We start from the raw sequence: 19,899 nt of genomic DNA, 5'->3' as shown, positions 1-19,899 counted from the left end.
AAAGACACGCATTTTTGCAACGCTGTTATTATGCTTACAGAAATCATACAAATTAGTATTAAGTATATTCTATCTTGAGTTATAAAGCAATCAAACTGTTTTACAGGACAAGAGCTGTATTGTTTTGTAACATAGGAGTAGCATTACTACAGTGTTAAAATACTACAAGTTAGAGTCCTGCATTTATCATTTTAAATTGTACAAAAAATAGCAAAAGTGAACATCACTTGCAGCTTGTAAAGGTTTGATTGACTTTAATGACTTTATATATTGCTGTGCCTCTATTATAAGACATAATTTCTTATGCTGATGATGTTTTGGTAAATGGACTTGTACTTATAAAGCGCCTTTCTAGTCTTCTGACTACTCAAGGCGCTTTCACAGTGTCTGTCACATTCACCCATTCACACAGACATTCACACTGATGGCAGTGGACATCTACAGACCATCTAATCTGATCTAACCATTCACACCACATTCACACACCCATGCACAGCACGGGGAGCCATTCAGGGTTCAGTGTCTTGCCCAAGGACACTTCGACATGTGGACCGGGGGAGGTGGGGATCGAACCCCCAATCTCTCGAGTGGAGGACGATCCACTGTTGCACTTAGCCACAGTCGTCAATTTTGAATTAATAAATATGCAAAGTAACTAGTATACAGGGTAGCAAATACATGTAGTGGAGTAAAAAGGACGTTGTGTCCTTTAAATCTGTAGTGGAGGAGAAGTAGAAAGTAAAAGTACCGTGAAAATGTACTTTTGTACTACAGTACTTGAGTAAATACTGTAAATGTACCGTAAATGTAATGACGATGTGATGTCTTTGTCTGTCTTTGTGTGTGCAGGCATCCCTCAATAAGCTGATGGAGACTCTGGATCAATCAGAGCCGTACTTCGTCAAATGTATTCGCTCCAACGCTGAGAAGGTAATATCTGCTGCAGATGAGTCGTCGCTCAGATGCAGCTTCTCTGACTGCTGATCTCTTTTTCATCTCGTTAACCATTTCCCTCTCTCTTTCCTCTCTCCCTCCGTCTCCGTCAGCTTCCGTTGCGTTTCAACGACAGCCTGGTGCTCCGACAGCTCAGATACACAGGTATGCTGGAAACCGTCCGGATCCGACAATCAGGATACAGCATCAAGTACACCTTCCAGGTAATCGGCTGTTAATGTATATTTGTAGATTTGTTTTAATCTTCATATGTATCTTTTCACACGTACAGTGTTTGTTTATGAATGCTTCTCTTTGTTATCCTTTTGTAGCTCTAAGCGTGTCCTTCTGCACATTTGCTCTTGGCGCTGTGTGTAAAAGTACACAGCGAGTCCCAAAGTCTAGACTCTTTATTGCTGCACAAATACGTCTTCATGTTGAGATTCACAGTCATTAATCTACTGGTAATACGTCGTTATCTGTGTTGGAATTGAAGAGCGGGCTTTCTTAATATAATGAAATCGCTGAGTGATCTATTTTTGGGGGAAACTTTGATTTATCAGTCACTGCCAGCTACTGTGAAACCTCACTGTGTCTAAAAAGGCTTCACTGACAACACTCGCACCACGTTGCAGGACTTTGTGCGTCACTTTCACGTGCTGCTGCCTCGAGGCACGAGCCCAACCAAGTCAGGCATCAGGGAGTTTTTCCGACGGAGCCACCTGCCACCTGCCGGGTATCAAGTGGGCAACACGATGGTAAGGGTTCTGCAGACCGGTTCATCTCTGGTGTATCTTTTCTGTTGGACTGCTTATTGAAATGCTCCCGCGTGATGTAGGTGTTCCTGCGGGAGGCGGAGCGTCAGCGTCTTCAGACACTCCTGCACCAGGAAGTCCTGCGGCGAATCGTCACGCTGCAGCGCCGCTTCAGGGCCGTCCTGGAGAGGAAGCACTTCGTCGACATGAGGGGAGCCGCCTTTGTCATCCAGGTGAGATGCTGTCGTAGGAAGAAGAGGTTGCTGTTTCCGGGGTCTCGTCCGTGCAATATTTCAAATTATGATTAGTTATAAAATGTTTGCTTTAACTGCATCATGACTCTATTTCACAATCCTGCACAGAAATGTGTCTGTAGTCCATTAAGGGTCCTTACCCTTAGACTGTTTAGGCATTTAGTGATTAACCATTTTCCCTTTCTGTCTTTCTGCAGCGATGGTGGCGATGCTGCCTCCTCAAACAGTCCACCATGGACTCCGGTGAAGAGGAGGAGGAGGCGGCGGTGTGTCTGCAGGCGGCCTGGAGGAGCTACACAGAGCGCAGGAGGTTCCTGCGGTGGCGGGACTCTGCCGTCGTCATACAGAGGAGCTGGAGAAGTTACTGTCATCGCAGATCTTTGGCGGCTGTGACGGTTCAAACAGTCTGGAGAGGGTTCAGGGAGAGGAGATGCTACTTGCGGACGTACAGCGCTGTGACGCAGCTGCAGGCGATGGGCAGGGGCCGCCTGGCTCGACTCAGGTGAATGAAAGTTATCTCCCACAAATTCAGTTTTAATAAGATATTTAGTTTAATAGGGCGGCCGGTGGCTGAGTGGTCAGAGCAGTCGCCCCATGTAAAGAGGCTGAAGGTCCGTGGATCGACACCGGCGCGTGGCCCTTTGCTGCATGTCTCCCCCTCTCTCTCTCTCACCCCATTTCCTGTCTGTCCTGTATAATAAAAGGCTTGGAAACTGGCAAAAAAAAAAAAAAAATTTGTTTTATCTGATGCACACCTGGTGGCAGAAAAGTGTGAACTCCTGCAGCATCACAGAGACATCAGAGACACATTTGAATCATGGACCTTCTGGGTGTACTGTATTTCATTTGTAGTGTAATCAGCAGCTCCTGTGTGCATTCACTCCCCTTTTTTGTTTTCTTTCTTTCGTAAACATTTCCTGAGCTTTGCTTGTTGCAGGAGGGCCTTGTTTTGTCCTGTGAAATATTGTAACCACCAACCATTTCTGTTAAGAGATAGGATTTTTAAAGCAGCTATAATCGATATATTTTTGATTATAAATGGATCTCATGACCACTTGTTTTTGTAAAGAGTGGCTCGTACTGATAAATCCAACAGAATTATCCCCTGAATCTGACGTTCACCTCAGTTCTGCTAAGTGCTTTAGCAACTTTCAGCTCAGTGTTTGAGATTTTTCAACTGTACTGTTTGGGTTCACTGTCAGCGCTCTCATAGCGTCGAGTTCAGCAGCAACAGGCAGCTGTTTTCAGTAAGAACGCTGTAAAAACCCACTATTCACTTCCTGCTCAGCACCAAACAGCAGACTGACCCAATTAGAGACTAGATGTGGACATAGTGGAGCATTTAGCAGCTGAAGAGATGGATTTTACCCTGCAGGTTTAAGTGAAAATGTGCCCAAACTGTTGTTAAATGTTTGCATTATTCATTGATTATGTCTCCAGGTTCGGTGAACTGAAGGAGCAGCATGAGAGACAAGAGAGTCCACTAGCGGAGATGGATGCAGCAACCATGGAGGAACTCACCTCATCAGGGCAAGAAGGAGATGTCCAGGACGTCTCCGCTGACCCGTCGGAAGACTGTGCGCCCGTTCTATTCGATGTGGGTGAGACAGAAAGAGAAGAGGACTCGGAGCGAAGCAGGAGCACGGACGAGACGAGTCATAAGAACCGGTCGAAACGAGAGAGCAGACGTATGAGAGAGCTGGAGCAGGCTCAGTTCAGCTTAGAGCTTCTCAAGGTGCGAAACACCAGCGTGCACGAGGGCTCCACCGGTCAGCCGGAGGACCCTCACAGACTTTCACCCCGGGGATCTCCAGCTAGTCATGGGAGTTTTGAACTGCTCAGCGTGGAAGACATGGAGACTGAAGGCTCCCAGTCGACTGCATCGCAAGAACACCCCCAAGCACTGGAGATCCAGCTACACGAGGGGCTGAGGGATGCAAACTTTAATGAGAAGCCCCCGATGAAGCTGCCAAACAAGGAAGAGGGTCCGAGGGCAACGTTTTATATCGCTTCTGACCAAAGTCCGCTTCATGAACCAAAATTTGAAAGCCCCAGCAAATCTCACAGAGAGAGAAGGGAGTCCACGTCTCGAAGGCCCGTTGTGGTGTTGATCAGCATGCAGAAGGAGAGCCCGTTGGAGGAGGGGGAGCTGCTGGCAGCCCAAACCCTCGAAGCAGCCTCTGAACCAGGAGTAGCGTCATCCTGTTCCCAAACGACCCCCACTGCAGGCTCGGGCGCCGCGTCAGAGATTGAACAATCTCATGGGATCGCTACACAGCCAGAGAACGACGTATTCGGGGAAGACAATTCTCCTGAGGTACTGTCTTCAACCGCCCACGCGTCAAGTCCAGAATCGGGGATTTGTTCATCAGAAGTGGACATCCAGATCATCCTGGAGCCCAGCGCTCCCGTTGTCCCGAGTCAACGGGAGAGGAAGGTGATCCGACCTGCGCAGGAGGCTCCCAGCCCCGTCCTGGACACCAAACCACCGAAGGCTCAGAAGAAGAGTTCAGCCCAGACTGTGATCGTGAACATGGTGGAGAAATCCCCCAACACTGTGTTCTCCCCGCCCAGACGCAAGCTGCCCTTCTCTAAGTAAGTGGACACGTTTTACTGCAGGTCAGAGAACCCTTCAGGATTTATTTATTTTAGTAGTATCATCATTTACATACTATCAAATCTGCTCTTATACCATCTTAAAATAAACCAAATATATGACAAAGGACGTTTATAACATGACGGTCAAATGTATGAGTTAATTTATAAGTAGTAGAGGGGTAGGAATCAGAAAATGTGTACTTCCACACGTACAAATTCATTTGTGTTGTTCATTTGAAACGTATTCATCGAGTTTGTGTGAAGGTTTAATCATTCATTTTATGTTATTGTTCTTTTGGGTTAAATAAAAATAGAAAGAAAGACAGATTTGCTCAGTAAATCAAGGAAAGGAGCTTTATAGGCGTATGAATAGGATCTATCGTAAAGATTAAAAGCGTCTAATTACAGCAGCATTGCTTTAAGGATGGAGATGATACATTTTCAAAAAGTGTACTTTTTTCAAGCCGCTGCTCCTTTGCGTTCAAAGGAGCCAGTTGAGGTGGTTCAGGATCATCTAGTAAGGATGAACCCTGGACGCCTCCCTAGGGAGGTGTTCCAGGCACGTCAAGCTGGGAGGAGGCCTCGGGGAAGACCCAGGACCAGGTGGAGAGATTATATCTCCACACTGGCCTGGGAACGCCTCAGGATCCCCCAGTTAGAGCTGGTTAATGTGGCCCGGGAAAGGGAAGTTTGGGGTCCCCTGCTAAAGCTGCTGCCCCCACGACCTGACCCCAGATAAACGGATGAAGATGAGATGAGATGTAATCTATAAGACGTTTTTGATGTTTTTATTTGCACAAACTTTCCCCTCCTACAAAAGTTAATGTAAACAGTTAATGTAAAACTTTCTGCCACAGCCGAAGTTATGAGAGCTTTCTGCAGAAGCAACAGTTGAGTGTAAAAGTAGATTTGGGCTTTTTTGTTAAAACCTTTAACGTCTGGTTTTGTGTTGCAGGTCAGATAAAGATCTGGTGAACCAGGAAAGATCTCTGGCCATGTTCAGGGACGACTCTAAATGTGCTGGATCCAGAAACAGAGAGGTAGGACACACTTATCTCTGCTTATTCCAAATAATAATAATAATAATCACAATTTTAACCAACTCTACTATATAAGTGAAAATATTAGAATCACTTTAATTGACCATCAGTGTTCTCACATACAAGAACTTTGACTGAACTTGTTTCTCTTTTAATAAATCAATCCAGCACAGACATACAGCAGATTTACATAACTTATTTATTCAGAATAAAGAAGAACATACAGCTTTTATATACAGAAGATAAATATGAAAATAAACCTGCAGAAGTATACAACTAACCCTGTCACCCAGTGCTAAAGATTTCCCCTTTTTTTACCAAGAAAATGTTTTATCAGTGATGTTTTATTGAGTTTCTGTAGCTACTTTTTGTTGTTTTTGACATTTTTGCAAACAATCTTCTCATTAAAGATGTATTAGGGGTCAACCAAGGTTAAGTCAAATCCAAAAGCTCATGTATATTCACTCACACACACACACACACACACACACACACTAGTGACTGACCTGATGTCCCTGTGGTTGCCTGGTAGCAGGTGGGCCGCCCCGGCCCCAAAAAGAAACCGCGAATGTCCCGGACGCGCTCCGACTTCCTCACCCGCTGTAACTCTGAGGGGGCGACGCAGTCGGACGACGACGATGAATACTACATCGCCGCCCACTCCCTCACGCTGCCCCCCTCCCTGTCTCCCCCACACGCCAAACCCGAGGCCGACTGTCACAGTGACTCCGAGATGGTAAAACACCGGATCTCCAGAGGTCCCTTGACCTCCAAGCAGTCGACTGTTTCCCTCTCCTCCTCCTCCTCCTCCACCTTCCTCTCAGGTGGAGCTGTCTGAGCAGCTGGGGAGGAGCCTTTTAACACTGCTAACCACACTTTCTCACGACTGTTGTACTACAGTATATACTGATGCTCCTCTACTTCACTCTGAGGCACCGCCGCCGCCGCCACCACCGCCACCGGTCTGCGGTGAACGGCTTTGTTTGCACGCCGCTCTGGTTCGGCTGCTGGTTTAAAAAAAATCAGCTTCAACTGAGACATCTTTAGGTTTCACTCCCCTTTTCATCTCACAAGAATCTTTATCATGGATACTTCAACATTTTGAGTTTAATCTCATATTTGTCCTTCAGTAAATACATGCCTTGTTCTAAGAAGGACCAGCACTTACACTTATCTTCCTTTATATTTACTTTTTTTTCTCAAATAAGTACTCAATTGTTTAGTACAATATATATATATATATTTTATTTTCAGCAGGTGATTCCGGCATTTTTAGTGGATAAACAAGATAGATAGATACTTTATTCAGCATCCTGGGGAAATTCCGGTGTCCTGTAGTTCAAGAAAATACTTACAAGTCATACAAAAAATAAATACACTGCAATACACTTCAGTGGCGATCACCCAGTAAAAGGACCACGAAAAGACCGGAAACTACGGCAGAGCAGATCTGTCCAGATAGTGATAATACCAGCGAACGCCGTCCGACTGGTGAAACAGTTCAATTACACGTAAAGTTCATGGCTAAATAAGAATCTAGAGGTAATGCTCTTCAGTTTGCTAGCTAAAAGTAACATGAAGTCATTTATTTTATTTTATAGTTCTTCACCATCATGGCCAAAATGATCATCATGGTTACTCATTGATTTTAGTGACAAAATACTTTTATTCCTAACTAAACAGAGCACTGCAGTCTCCTCCGTGTTGTGCTTCATTCCTGCAAATGCATAAATCGTTGCTCCAAAATAAGACTAAGGTTCTTCTTCTCCGCAATTCAGTGCATCTCTTAGAAATAACATATAAAAATAAAGTGTACCCAAAAGGGACGTTAGATTTAGTGTTTTTCTCCTTTTGCTCTCTGTTGTATATTATATTAGTATATAGTCTTCATCTCTGGACTGCAGCCACAACCTTCAGGAAAGGAAGGAATTTTTATTACGTATTAAATATACATATTACATTAAATGTTAAATTGCAGCCGATCGTGTTCATTTAATTTTGGGAAGCCAAAATCCTGATAGCGATTATTATTCATTTAATTGTAAGTAAATAATGCATCGTTGATAGCTAACTGGCCTCAAATGATGAGTTTGCGGCTGTTGGTGGCTTTTTCCCGTGACGCTTAGAGACAGAAGCAGAGAACACAGCGAGGCCGTTGTCTTGAAGGAAAAATAAAACGTTAAAACTCAAAATGTATTAAAGTATCCCTGCATCTTCTTCCTCTTTAACAACAATAAACAGAGATTTTCACTGTGAGGACCGACTGAAGATCTCGGCCTGTCCTGAAAACACAACATCACGCCTCGTGGTGCTCTGCACGCCATCTGCTGCTCCGTGCATGCTGGAGTGGATGAAAGACCTCGAGCGGAGTTATTTCTCACTAACAGATAGTTGTTTTCTAACAGGTCCTCACGAGCATGACCTCCGTTTCTCTCTCCGTATCTCAACGCCAGCGTTTCTTTCTGTGATGTCATTAGCCCAGAAGTTCTTTCACAGGATTTACAAACATTTACTGCAGTGATGTTTAATCGTGCATTTCTATACTCACACATTATATCAGCATATTTCTCCGTATCATGATATTTCTCTGCATGGGAGAGACCGACCTGTGTTAAACAGGAAACTGAGCATCAGTCGCCAAAAACCCGCAGCGTCCTGGAACAAGTGTGAAAACCTTAAATAGTTTTCAGACCCCGCTCAGCCGATTTAAGTCAGTGTTTATATTCTTTTGATTCTCACACGGTCGTTGTTGCTCTCTGCTCTCCAGTCGTCCCACAAGGATCAGAAGAAGATCCATAAGACCATGTCGTCAGGGGACCTGGGAAAGGTGGAGGTCCTCAGGAAAACCTCCAGTCAGGACGGAAGGTAACAAGACCACCAGAGAGTCCCTCTTTGCATCTTCTTACACAGGAAGGATGCATTTCAATGAGTGCGTGCATCAGCTTTTACAGTGCTGGAGCAAAAGAAAATAACATAATTCGTTTCCTAACTTTAATTTGGTTATACAATTCTGAAAGACTTCAATTCATTTATAGAAACACTTTGTATTGCACCTAGTGGTTGAAAGTAACTAAGCACATGATGTACTCACTAATGTCGGCACAATCAGGACATGATGCCCACATCACTATGGCAACAGACCTGGTTTTAAATGGGGAAAATATCCTTTTAAGTGCAATTTTAAGGTGCTTTAACTTTCCTTACAGTTTTATTTCCACGCTACTTCCTACTTAATTACATTTAAGTGGGAATTGTGCTTTTTACTTACTAATTTAGTTATTTTGCAGATGAAGATTTTAAAAATCTTTGCCGCCCTACAAAAAGCAGTAACTACAAAACTTAAAAGCCATTTTGTGTTGTTTAAATTATTTTGTAGTAGCTGCACTTCGGCTTTGTAGGGCAGTATAATGAGTGAAATACTATGATTTTTTATATCTTTAATTAAATCCTCCCAACAGTGTAAAAAAAGAATAAATTAGCTCTATTGCAGCCGGATACAACATAAAACTGCATCTTACATGATACTGCATCACTAGTAATAATAATGATAATACTTAGAGCGCACTCACACTGTCCATCCGTACTGTGCCCAATCACGTTTAACGGCTAAAGTCTAGTTCCCCTAGGCGCGGTACGCTTGCCGGCCACGGCCCATTTGGGAGAGGTGGGCTTTTGTAAAGCACGTTTTCATATATGAGCATGAGCACGAGGCCTACGGCGGTTCTGAGGTCATTTTGTGTGCACCTGTTCGGACATAGAAAAAAGAAGGAGGGACCATGCGCGGACATTTAAAACAATGGCGGTGAAAGGTTCACGTTGGTGTGGTGTGGAGGTGGAGTGTTTACTGCAGATTTGGTCGGATGAAAATATTTAAAAACAGTCGACAAGACGCACAAAAACTCGGAGGTCTACGGAAAGATTTGTAAACAAAGCCACGCATCGCGATGACGGCAATCAATACGTGTGACGTGTTACTGCGTGATGACGTATAGGCAGCAAGAAGCATTTGCGCGAGGCCCAGGCAGTGTGAGTACAAACGGGCCTGGGGTGCAGGGGGAGAGGGAGGGGGGGACAAGTACCCTAAAGCACGGGGCACGGTACGGATGGACAGTGTGAGTGCGCCCTCAATGTAACAACTAAAGAGGCCATTTGGCTGCATAGTGAGTATTTAAAGTGCATTTTCTTGATCATACAGACGTACTTTTACTTAAGATTGTGTTTTCAGGGCTTTTACTTGTAACAAAAGATACATAGGTGAAAAATCTTAATATGCTGAGTGTACCTGTGGTGTTTGAGTACGTTTGAGAGGTTTTTTCCTCCATTTCCTTTCCTCCCAAAATGAAATGAACCAATTGTTTTGTGTGTGTTGTGTAGCAGGATGAAAGGAAGGATCAGGTTCTGGAGTAAGACGAAGCACGGCGAGAAAAAACTGTCAAGAGAGAAGCTGACGAGCAGGAGCGAAGCTGGGGAGACACATGGTATAAAAACAAAATCACTCCGCAGACATGTTTTCTGTTTGGTTGCATGATAAGTAGCACAGTAGAGACTATACTATAGAATAAAATATCTTAATAAACATCGATCTTTTTCTCCTCCAGAAGGTCCTTCCTCTCCTCCCCACTGTCCAGATTTGGAGGCAGCTCCCCCTGGTGGAGGAGTCAGGGACAGTAAGGAAAACAAGGAGCCCTCTCCTAAGATGAGGAGGCGTCGCAGTGTGAAGATCAGCAGCATCGCTCTGGAGCCCGCCCAGTGGCAGAACGACGCACTGCACATCCTCAGCTCGGCCCACGACTACCGCAGCATGAACGACTTCCTCATGAAGAAGGTGAAAGGAGCAAACCCGTACCTGCGCACACAATTTAAAGTTGTAATCTGTAAAGTTTTCATCTATTTAATAGGCAGTTAAGTTCCTATCTATCAAAGAGCGTATGACCCACTAATGAAAGCACTTTTTCCGGTTATTACAATCTTTGTTTCTGTGGTGAGATTACTTCTGTAATACAAAGGCGCCGCCATCATAGACTGTATAAAAAATGGGCGTAGCCTCTTCTTCGAGGTCCGTTCTCTCAACTTGATCCAAACATACTCGCCTCCGGGAGTCACCATCTTGTCAGACTTTGACTCTTACCAAAAAAGGGCATGTATGTGACGTTGGGGGGGACACATAGCGACTGTGAATGTGACAAGATTGAGGGCTCTGAAAGAACAGACTCACCTGCAGTTACATCTGACTGCCACAGAGGCCGCTAGAAACAACAGGTCTCAATTCTTATGGATTATGACTTTAACCTGACCCGCTATACTGGTGTGGTAAAAGGGTTTTTTCTGCTGCTGTATGTTCACGTCTCACTTAAAAGGCATTTGTATTTGTCTCCCCCCAGATCGCCGACCTGGAGTCTGAAGACGGTAAGAAGGACACCATGGTGGACGTCGTCTTCAAGAAAGCGCTGAGGGAGTTCAGGATCAACATCTTCAACTCCTACTCCACCGCCCTGGCAGTGAGTCCTCGCTACTCTCTCTCTCTCTCTCTCTCTGTTTGTTCTCAGCTGCGTGAAGCACAACAGGATCTCTGTTCAGAGGGGTCGTCCGCTCCCTTCACTGGCTTCCTGTAGCTGCTCGCATCCGCTTCAACACACTAGCACTTGCGAATTGTGCTACTAAGAGAAGTATTTCTAATAATCTGTGATTTTGAGAATTAAATCACAACAGAAATGGTTGCTTCGAGTCACCTGTGTTTTCCTTTACAAAAATAAAAACATTTCCACCATAGTTTGTAGCATAAAAAATCTGCCAAAATGCAGGAAATCAAGTCTTTTTTTAAAACATTTTTAAAAATTGTGTTGAAAGGAAATCTGCACCGTTGATTTTGGCATTTTTTTGGCAAACGTGGCACCGAAATGAACTAAAATGAACTGTAAAACCCAAATATTTGGAATTTAAATAGAAAAAAAGCAAAATGTTTGCTGATGTTTTGTTATTTGAAACAACACCGATGATTCTGAATATTCCCTTTCAATTCAATTCAATTCAATTTTATTTATAGTGCCAAATCATAACAAAAGTTATCTCAGGACACTTTACAGAGTAGGTATAGACCCAACAGTTCCCCCATAGAGTACGGTGGCGTTGAAAACCTTCCCTATAACAGACAAGGACGTCAGACAGACCCAGCTCTGTGGAGGACGCACATCTGTCTGCACCGGTTGGGGAGGAAGAAAAGGAAAGAGAAGGAGAGAAACACAAAGATAGACAAGAGACAGAGAGACAGACACACTTCCAGAGATGCAAGCAGCCAGCGAGTAACAGTAACTATAACAATTCCTTTGCCCTCACCTCCAGATGGATGACGGCAAGAGCATCCGTTACAAGGATCTCTACGCTCTGTTTGAGCACATCCTGGAGAAGACCATGCGCATGGAGCAGAGGGACTGGTGCGAGTCGCCGGTGAAGGTGTGGGTGAACACCTTCAAGGTCTTCCTGGACGAGTTCATGACCGAGTACAAGCCCATGGAGGGAACCATCGGCAGGGTGAGAAGGTTTAAAACTGGAGGGGTGGAAAAAATAACATTAAAAAGTACACAATGAATAATGGCTGCAGATAATATTTGTGTTTACGTTCAATCATCAGCTGCAGATCAAGTTTATTCTCTTAATCTCTCAGAGCAATTTAATTCAAGAGATTTGGGCTCCATTGTTCTTTTAACAGCATCAGAAAAGACTAGAAAAGTTATAGAATACAGCAAAATTAAATAGCAATCCTGACGAAACTATAAAATAGGAATAAAAAAGAATATATACGTAAAATATAAATCTATGTTATAGCTCAGAATGTATGCATTTTTTCAGACAGTTGGTTTATATATAAAAGGTGCAGTTGGGATGTAAAATGCAGTTAAAGGGGATCTAAAGTTTACATTTTAATCTTAATTCTTCAAAGAAGCAGCTTTTAAATACAAACAACATCTATAGATGTCTTTTACTCACATGTGCAGCACAAGCAACACACAAAATGCACACAAAGTAACACCTTTGTCTTTTTCCAGGCTCCCAAACATGAACGCAAGAAGTCGAGGAAGAAGGAAACTGACATTGTAAGTTGTGAATTGGTGTACTGAAGCAACGTGTGTGGAATAAAAGCAACATTTGAGCTGTGCTGGCTGTAGACCGGCAACCATTAGTGAGATTAAACTATCTAATAAATCAACGGCAACTGTTTTGATAATTGAAAAACGTCCAAATTCTCTGATTGCAGTTTCTCAGATGGTAATATTTCGTGGTTTCTTTCCTCCTCTGAGACAATAATCTAAATGTCTTTGAGTTCTGGACAAAACAAGATATTAGAGCAACATTTTTCGTCATTTTCTGGCATTTTATGGACTGAACAACCAGTCGTTTTGATAACCAGAGAGATTAATTGATAATGAAAATAGCCGTTAACTGACTGGTGCCTCTGTCGCCGCCCTGCAGGTGGAAGAACACAACGGCCACATCTTCAAGTCCACGCAGTACAGCATCCCCACCTACTGCGAGTACTGCTCCTCCCTCATCTGGATGATGGACCGAGCCTGCGTCTGCAAACGTGAGGACTGGACACGAAACACACACAGACACACACACACACACACACACACACACACACACACACACACACACACACACACACACACACACCTAAATCAAGTTAGCTTAGATAGTTAGTTTGCTTTCAAGGCGCCATATCACTTCAGTTAAAAAATATATGAAAATACCTCCTCATTGGTGACACTAAGAGCGCATGAGGATATAACTTATTATAATTATTAATTATCCAATAGCTATTACATCATAAATGATGACAAGGGCCATATTATTAATGCGATGTGACGTGTTACTGTGTGGTTGCTACATTTATGTCCAATAAACACGGAGTTAAATGGTTTGTCACTTTCTGGTTGATTGTGAAAGTGCGTCACATCGTAGGTGTTACAATTTAGAGAGCATTAGATGGGTGTGAAGTTTCAACGGTAGTGAAAGTGTTCACACACACACACACACTCACACACACACACACACACACACACACACTGGATTACTTTATTTATAGAGCACTCTACGTTCAAAAGATGAAGCTCAGAGTACAGGACAATAAAAATGCAACACATTGAAACAAGTGCAAATGGACAATTAATCTAGACAATAAAAAACAGCAGATTATAAAATATATAAGTAAAAGTAAAAGTTAATTTCCAGCACTATTATTTAAACGGTTGTAATTAGTGTGTTGTACTTCACGTTTTTTTCCCATATGTTGTTACTTTAATGTTATATAATACATTTTGATCTTGCTTCTATTGATAGTCACTCTACTGAGTTGATATTTACTGCATCAAAAATCCACATTATGTGTTATTATACTTTTTCTATTAAAGAGCGGAACAATTGTAATGGACTAAATTTCTCTCTCTTCTGTTCTATTTCTAAAAAAGCGACAATTGAGAATAAAGATGAGAGATTTTGTATTTTAACGACCTTTTTTGTGAAAGACAGTAACAATAATAGTACTGTGACACGTAACACATTTATTTGCCTTTTTGTTTTGCATCTTTTTATTCACCATAAAAGAACCCGATACACCGATTATCACACAAACACACACACACACACACACACACACACACACACACACGCACACACACACACACCACCAGCAATTCCTAATGTTCTTGTAACTCACTTACCCACAGGCACTCACGCCCATTTGTGAAGTCTTTATTTCCACCCGCACAGTGCATTACACCCCCTCCTACACATTACACACTCTCACACACTCTCACACACACACACAAACACACACACACACACACACACACACACACACACACACACACACACACACACACATACACAAACACACATACGCTACACACTTGCCCTGCATCTAAGTGTCAGTAAAATCTGATTAAACCTCATAAATCCATCTTTTATCCAGTTACTAGCTGCATCAGTGAGCAGCAGGCGTCACATTCAGCCGTCTGCCTCCTCGACGTTTCCCTTCTTGAGTCTTTAAGGTCGTGACTGACCGACTGCAGCGCCTGTGTGCAGTCGTTGCGGAGGTTGTACCGCTCATCAGTCTGAATTGTTTGTCGTTCTGTTGTCGACAGTGTGTCGCTACGCCTGCCACAGGAAGTGCTGCTCCAGGATGACCACCAAGTGCAGTAAAAAGGTAGGAGGAGGTTTTCTCTCTCAGGATGCTGTAACATCAGAGCTTATACCTGATATGCCTGCCTCGGTTTTCAAAGAGCTTCTGTTGTGCGTAGAAATGATCTCTGTCCACTTTTTACAATATGGGACCTTTAAAAGTGTGAATAATTCCCTTTTTTTAAGTCTTGAAAATCTTTTAAACCTTGTTTTATTAAAGGAGAGTTGAATTCTTTAGCATCGCACACACATTCAGTTTGGGTGGTAGCTTCAAATTTTAGCGTGTTTTAGCAAAATTGAAGTAGTTGCTGTATCATTTGTCATCATCATGCATCATCATCACAATTATTACAGGGACCGCAGTCACAGTTAGGCTCACTTTAACATGATTTGTGTCTTTTTGTATGCTAGTATGATCCGGAGCTGTCGTCGCGGCAGTACGGTGTGGAGTTGTCCCGTCTGACCAGCGAAGAGCGAACGGTTCCCCAGCTGGTGGAGAAACTCATCAACTACATCGAGATGCACGGCCTCTACACGGAGGGGATCTACAGGAAGTCGGGCTCCACCAATAAGATCAAAGAACTCCGCCAGGGCCTGGACACAGGTGAGACTCACGCTGAATATTTCAGTATCTGTAATAATTAAATATCTGTTTTTTCACATGATTAATGTGTAAATGTGTAAAAGGCAGGGTGGGATATCCAGTGTAAGACAAGATCAAATGAATGATACCGAGAGGACACTTTCAGTGGCCCGCTGCACTTCTCATTCCCGACTACATTCATTCATTCCTTTATCTGTAAGAGGAGGAAAAAATAAGAGTTTAAAGTGTTTTCTCTGCCAGCTAACAACGACCATGCTCAAAGGTGTCCTTTCTTAATTAGTTCACTTTGTGCTTCGGTTGTGAAAATCATGTAACGTGACATATTTCAAAGTTTAAAGTAAAAGCTGATCTACTCTCTTCAACTACCAAAGACTCTTTATACTAAACATTTCCCGCTGCACCAATAGAATGAGGTGGTGCACGTGCTGCGCTCTTATAGTGGTTCAACACGCCCTCGTTCAATTCCCCTCAGCACTTGCCCTCGGAGTAATCCCCACCGCCATCTTAGGGGTCGATCCAACAGTCTGAAAAACTGAAGTGAACTTGGTGAGATCGACCCTCAGAGGGCTGAGTGATCGAGTGAACAACAATGGTCACTCCAGGGGTGGATATCACCCACAATGCATTGCAGTTATGCATCTGGTGGAAGAGAATACATCCATGGGTAGACGGCAGTAATGGACTTATAATTCTGCGATTGCTCACACCTAAAGAAGAACAATCTGCATTAATAAAGCAACTTTATTTTATCATCATTAAAAAACCTCTCTATCTGACATGCTTTTCAGTTTCAGTTTTTTATAAACAATATCTTATTATAAGTCTAATTAACCTGAACGCCTCTCTGCTCCAGATGTGAACAGTGTGAACCTGGATGACTACAACATCCACGTCATCGCCAGCGTTCTCAAACAGTGGCTCCGTGACCTGCCCAGCCCTCTCATGACCTTTGAACTGTACGAGGAGTTCCTCAGGGCCATGGGTAAGCTCCTCGCTGCTGTTTGACGGTCCAGAGGCTCCTCCAGCTGAGGGTCACATTCAGAAGAGGAAATGTTACGTGAGCTGAGGGTGTGTGTTGTGTTTTGTGTTTTTTGTTTCAGGTCAGCCGGACAAGAAGGAGGTGATCCGAGGGGTGTATTCTGTGATCGACCAGCTCAGCAGGACACACCTCAGCACGCTGGAGCGCCTCATCTTCCATCTGGTCAGGTGAGTGATGAGATAAGAATACGAGACAGCCCGTGTCTACAAACCTGAGTTTTGAATTACCATGTGACTATTGTTTTTGTCCGTGAGCGAAGTGTCTGAGCGGCGGTTTCAGGTTCTCACTGATCATAAACACACCGGGACAACTCGGTCTCATGCCGTCCTGCCTGTTGTGTTTGCTGGGAACGGGTGTCCAGCTCTGTGACATTAACAGGATTACACTTTGGTGTGTTACAGGATCGCCCTGCAGGAGGAGACGAACAGGATGTCAGCCAACGCCCTCGCCATCGTGTTCGCACCCTGCATCCTTCGCTGCCCCGACACCATCGACCCGCTGCAGAGCGTCCAAGACATCAGCAAGACCACCGCGTACGTCCACCGTCCTATAGTTTCCCAAATTAACAGAATAGAGCTCAGAAACAAAGTAACTGCCTGAAACGGAAAAGATTTATAGATCCAACAGGAAATGATCTGAGTGAATCTTGTTGTTGCCGGTCCGTTGCGCTGTTGTTCCGCCATTTTCCAGTTTGAATTAAGTCCCACGTCTTCCGCTACGTAGACAAAATGGCGGCAATTGAGGGCACTGAGTGTCCATCGATCCACACTCAACGGTTGGCCACACACTGCATTTTACTGACTTCTGGCGTGAACGCACTTCTACCCTCAAAAAAGCCAGTTTGAGGATGGAAGTGCGCGATTAGGGACACAGCATTGGTCTATCGGCCCAGATCGCCACTAACCGTTTTGCTGCTTGTAGTAAGGGCAGAAGTGTAACAGGAACATGTGAAAGTAGAGAGGTCAATGAGTTTCAATAAAGTTTACAAAAAAGCAAATAAAATAAATAAAAATAAATAGTCAACACACATAGTGACGGTGAACGTGACAAGATGGAGGCTCTGAAAGAACAGGCTCACCTGCAGTTACAGCTTACCACCAAAGAGGCCGCTAGAAACAACGTATCTCAATTCTTATGGAGTACAGCTTTAAGTTCCTAAAAACTTATAAATGACTTAACGCACAAACTTAACAGGGATTCATGAAAAGCTTGTTCTGTTTTCGGGTCTAAATGCATCTCCTCCCTGCAGGTGTGTGGAGCTGATCATTAACGAGCAGATGAGCAAGTACAAAGCTCGTCTGAAGGACATCAGCAGCCTGGAGTTCGCAGAAAGCAAAGCCAAGAGCAGACTGACCCACATCAGGAGGTCCATGGTGAGATCAGACTCTACTGTCAGTCGTCTGACATCGGCCCTCTAGGCTCCTATTTACACTTAATATGTCGCTCTTATTGCCTGGCATTCACATGGATGTTGTTCCTCTCACACATCATTTAAACGGTGACATTTAAAGTGTTTTCAGCTCCATGAGCAGCTGGCATGGTTCTTCACGTGGCCATGGCAGGAGTTCATTCATACATCTTTCATCTGCAGATTTTGCTGTGTCTCTTCTGTGACACAAGCAAAAGGCTGATAAAATACACACTCAAGGGGATATACCATAACACCTACACAGCAGGGCACTTTAAATGCAACAGATAGAGATGTTGGAACATGATGTGCAACAACCCTCCTTGTTTAAGAAGCTAATACTAAAACCTCTCCATTATTAATGCATGTTTCTACTCTTATCTTCTAACTTACTTCACAAATCCATTTTATATATACACAAAAAAAAAAAAAAAAGGACAGAGTAAAGAGTGAAACGTAGCTGCGTCTTTGGTCACTGAATCAGTAAATGGTAATGTTGCACATATTGCTCATTTAATACGTTTTAAACTATAAGTGAGAAGGGTAAATATGCATAGAATTAAGACGTCGTCACAGGAAACGGGCGCCTTTTAAAAAGCTGACCTTTATTATAAATTGGAGATTATTGCTCTGTTTTTGTTTGTTTCTTCACAACAAATTGGATCTGTGTGAAAGGGGAAAATACATTTTCCATTGTAGCTTTCCTGCAAAATAGCGGATGCAGTGACTCAGTGCACTCATTGTGTAACGTTATGTCACTTCCTGTTGCTACATTTTAACAAGGAATTACATTTGCTTACATTTACCCTGAATTTCTCTACCAAGCAGCTGTATCCAAACCTCAACCTCAACCCCAGTAGGCGTTTTTTACAGGTTTGCAGAAGAAACGTGGTAAAATTAGGTTAAAAAGTGTTTGTTTATTACGTTAAGGTTGCGTATAATTGTGTCAACAGCCTCAATAAAATGTACTAAAATAATCAAACGTAAAAGTAGCTGTTTGTCAAAAGGGGCCCTTTCAATATATTATTATTATTATTGTTATTATTATTATTATTATTATTATTATTATTATATTACTGGACCATTATTACTGACGCATTAACATATAAACACATTCATGATATAGCTGATATATAAACTTGATTGAACATGTTAAAAAAAGAATAATACAAACTAAATAAAGCAAATGAGCAGTTAAAAGGAAAGCAAGCAAATGGGATCCTCAGAATAAAGCAATAACTACACGACTCAACTAATATAGTTCATGTTCTAAGGGATAGGAAGAAGTTACAAACTTCTCTGGTCCTCTTATTTTTTCTGATTATTAATAATTATAAATCATAAACAAAGTAAATATTCGTTTTGTGGAGCTCATTCCAAGTACATTTTAGTACCGGTAGTTTAATTTATAAAGCAGCATTATATATTAAATATGGATCAAATGTTTTGTTTGTAAAATAATAAAAATGGAGTAAGAAGAACAATATGTTTGCCTCTGAAATGCAGTAGTTTTGTGTAACTTGTAGTGAAGTACAGTTCTTGAGTAAGGACATTTACCCAATGTTAGGATTCATCTAACGTGTCTTAAAAAAACAAACCTAATCTTTTGACAAGCAAACCACCAGATCCATTCTTACCTTATCGACCGTTCCCTAACCCTAATCTGTCCTTCCTTCCCTCCTTCCTTCCCTCCTTCCTTCCTTCCTTCCCCTATTCCTCCTCCCAGAAACCTGTACTAATTGCTGTTAGGTTTATGAGCATAACCCGCACTGCCACCCCGGTATGTATGCACCTCTCGCTCCATGTGCCCGCCCTCCACCGCCACCGCCACCAGCCCTGTCCATCAGTCTATCTGACCCGTCCACTCCCATATTCTGTGTCTTACCTCCAGTCACAGTACTCTGTCACGTCTGCCTGTAGCTCTCATAGCTGTCTGACCTTCTGTTTGTGTACTTGTTACTGTTGTCAGTGTTGTTGCTTAACACTGTTGTGGATTAATTCATAATGTTCTTGAGTGATGATCCCCCAAAATTAACTATTTAATGCTAATTTTTCTTCCTGAATTCAAAGTTTGCATCTTAATTAACTCTA

The 19,899-nt window shown here is 42.9% G+C and overlaps 1 protein-coding gene across 4 annotated transcripts in view; it reads left to right on the top strand.

Annotated features, from left to right (window-relative positions):
* The window catches only part of LOC310948989 (unconventional myosin-IXAa-like), a 156,201-nt gene that overhangs the window by 130,679 nt on the left and 5,623 nt on the right, over positions 1-19,899 (top strand). For 2 of the 4 annotated variants that reach the window (XM_083916305.1, XM_083916303.1), the window contains 21 exons: positions 850-930; positions 1,047-1,157; positions 1,569-1,691; positions 1,772-1,921; positions 2,140-2,444; positions 3,383-4,537; positions 5,496-5,580; positions 6,113-6,316; positions 8,348-8,445; positions 9,955-10,058; positions 10,179-10,405; positions 10,962-11,078; positions 11,920-12,108; positions 12,624-12,671; positions 13,048-13,159; positions 14,721-14,782; positions 15,169-15,361; positions 16,215-16,343; positions 16,462-16,567; positions 16,802-16,933; positions 17,650-17,773. In XM_083916305.1, the coding sequence (XP_083772431.1) occupies positions 850-930; positions 1,047-1,157; positions 1,569-1,691; positions 1,772-1,921; positions 2,140-2,444; positions 3,383-4,537; positions 5,496-5,580; positions 6,113-6,316; positions 8,348-8,445; positions 9,955-10,058; positions 10,179-10,405; positions 10,962-11,078; positions 11,920-12,108; positions 12,624-12,671; positions 13,048-13,159; positions 14,721-14,782; positions 15,169-15,361; positions 16,215-16,343; positions 16,462-16,567; positions 16,802-16,933; positions 17,650-17,773 (3,855 nt within the window). The remainder of the gene's footprint in view (positions 1-849; positions 931-1,046; positions 1,158-1,568; positions 1,692-1,771; positions 1,922-2,139; positions 2,445-3,382; positions 4,538-5,495; positions 5,581-6,112; positions 6,317-8,347; positions 8,446-9,954; positions 10,059-10,178; positions 10,406-10,961; positions 11,079-11,919; positions 12,109-12,623; positions 12,672-13,047; positions 13,160-14,720; positions 14,783-15,168; positions 15,362-16,214; positions 16,344-16,461; positions 16,568-16,801; positions 16,934-17,649; positions 17,774-19,899) is intronic. The other 2 variants (XM_083916304.1, XM_083916306.1) reach the window with 2 other exon arrangements.

The sequence above is a fragment of the Echiichthys vipera genome, assembly GCF_963691815.1.
Source record: "Echiichthys vipera genome assembly, chromosome: 7".
NCBI classification, from domain to species: domain Eukaryota; kingdom Metazoa; phylum Chordata; class Actinopteri; order Perciformes; family Trachinidae; genus Echiichthys; species Echiichthys vipera.
This window is presented reverse-complemented; position numbering and strand designations above follow the sequence as displayed.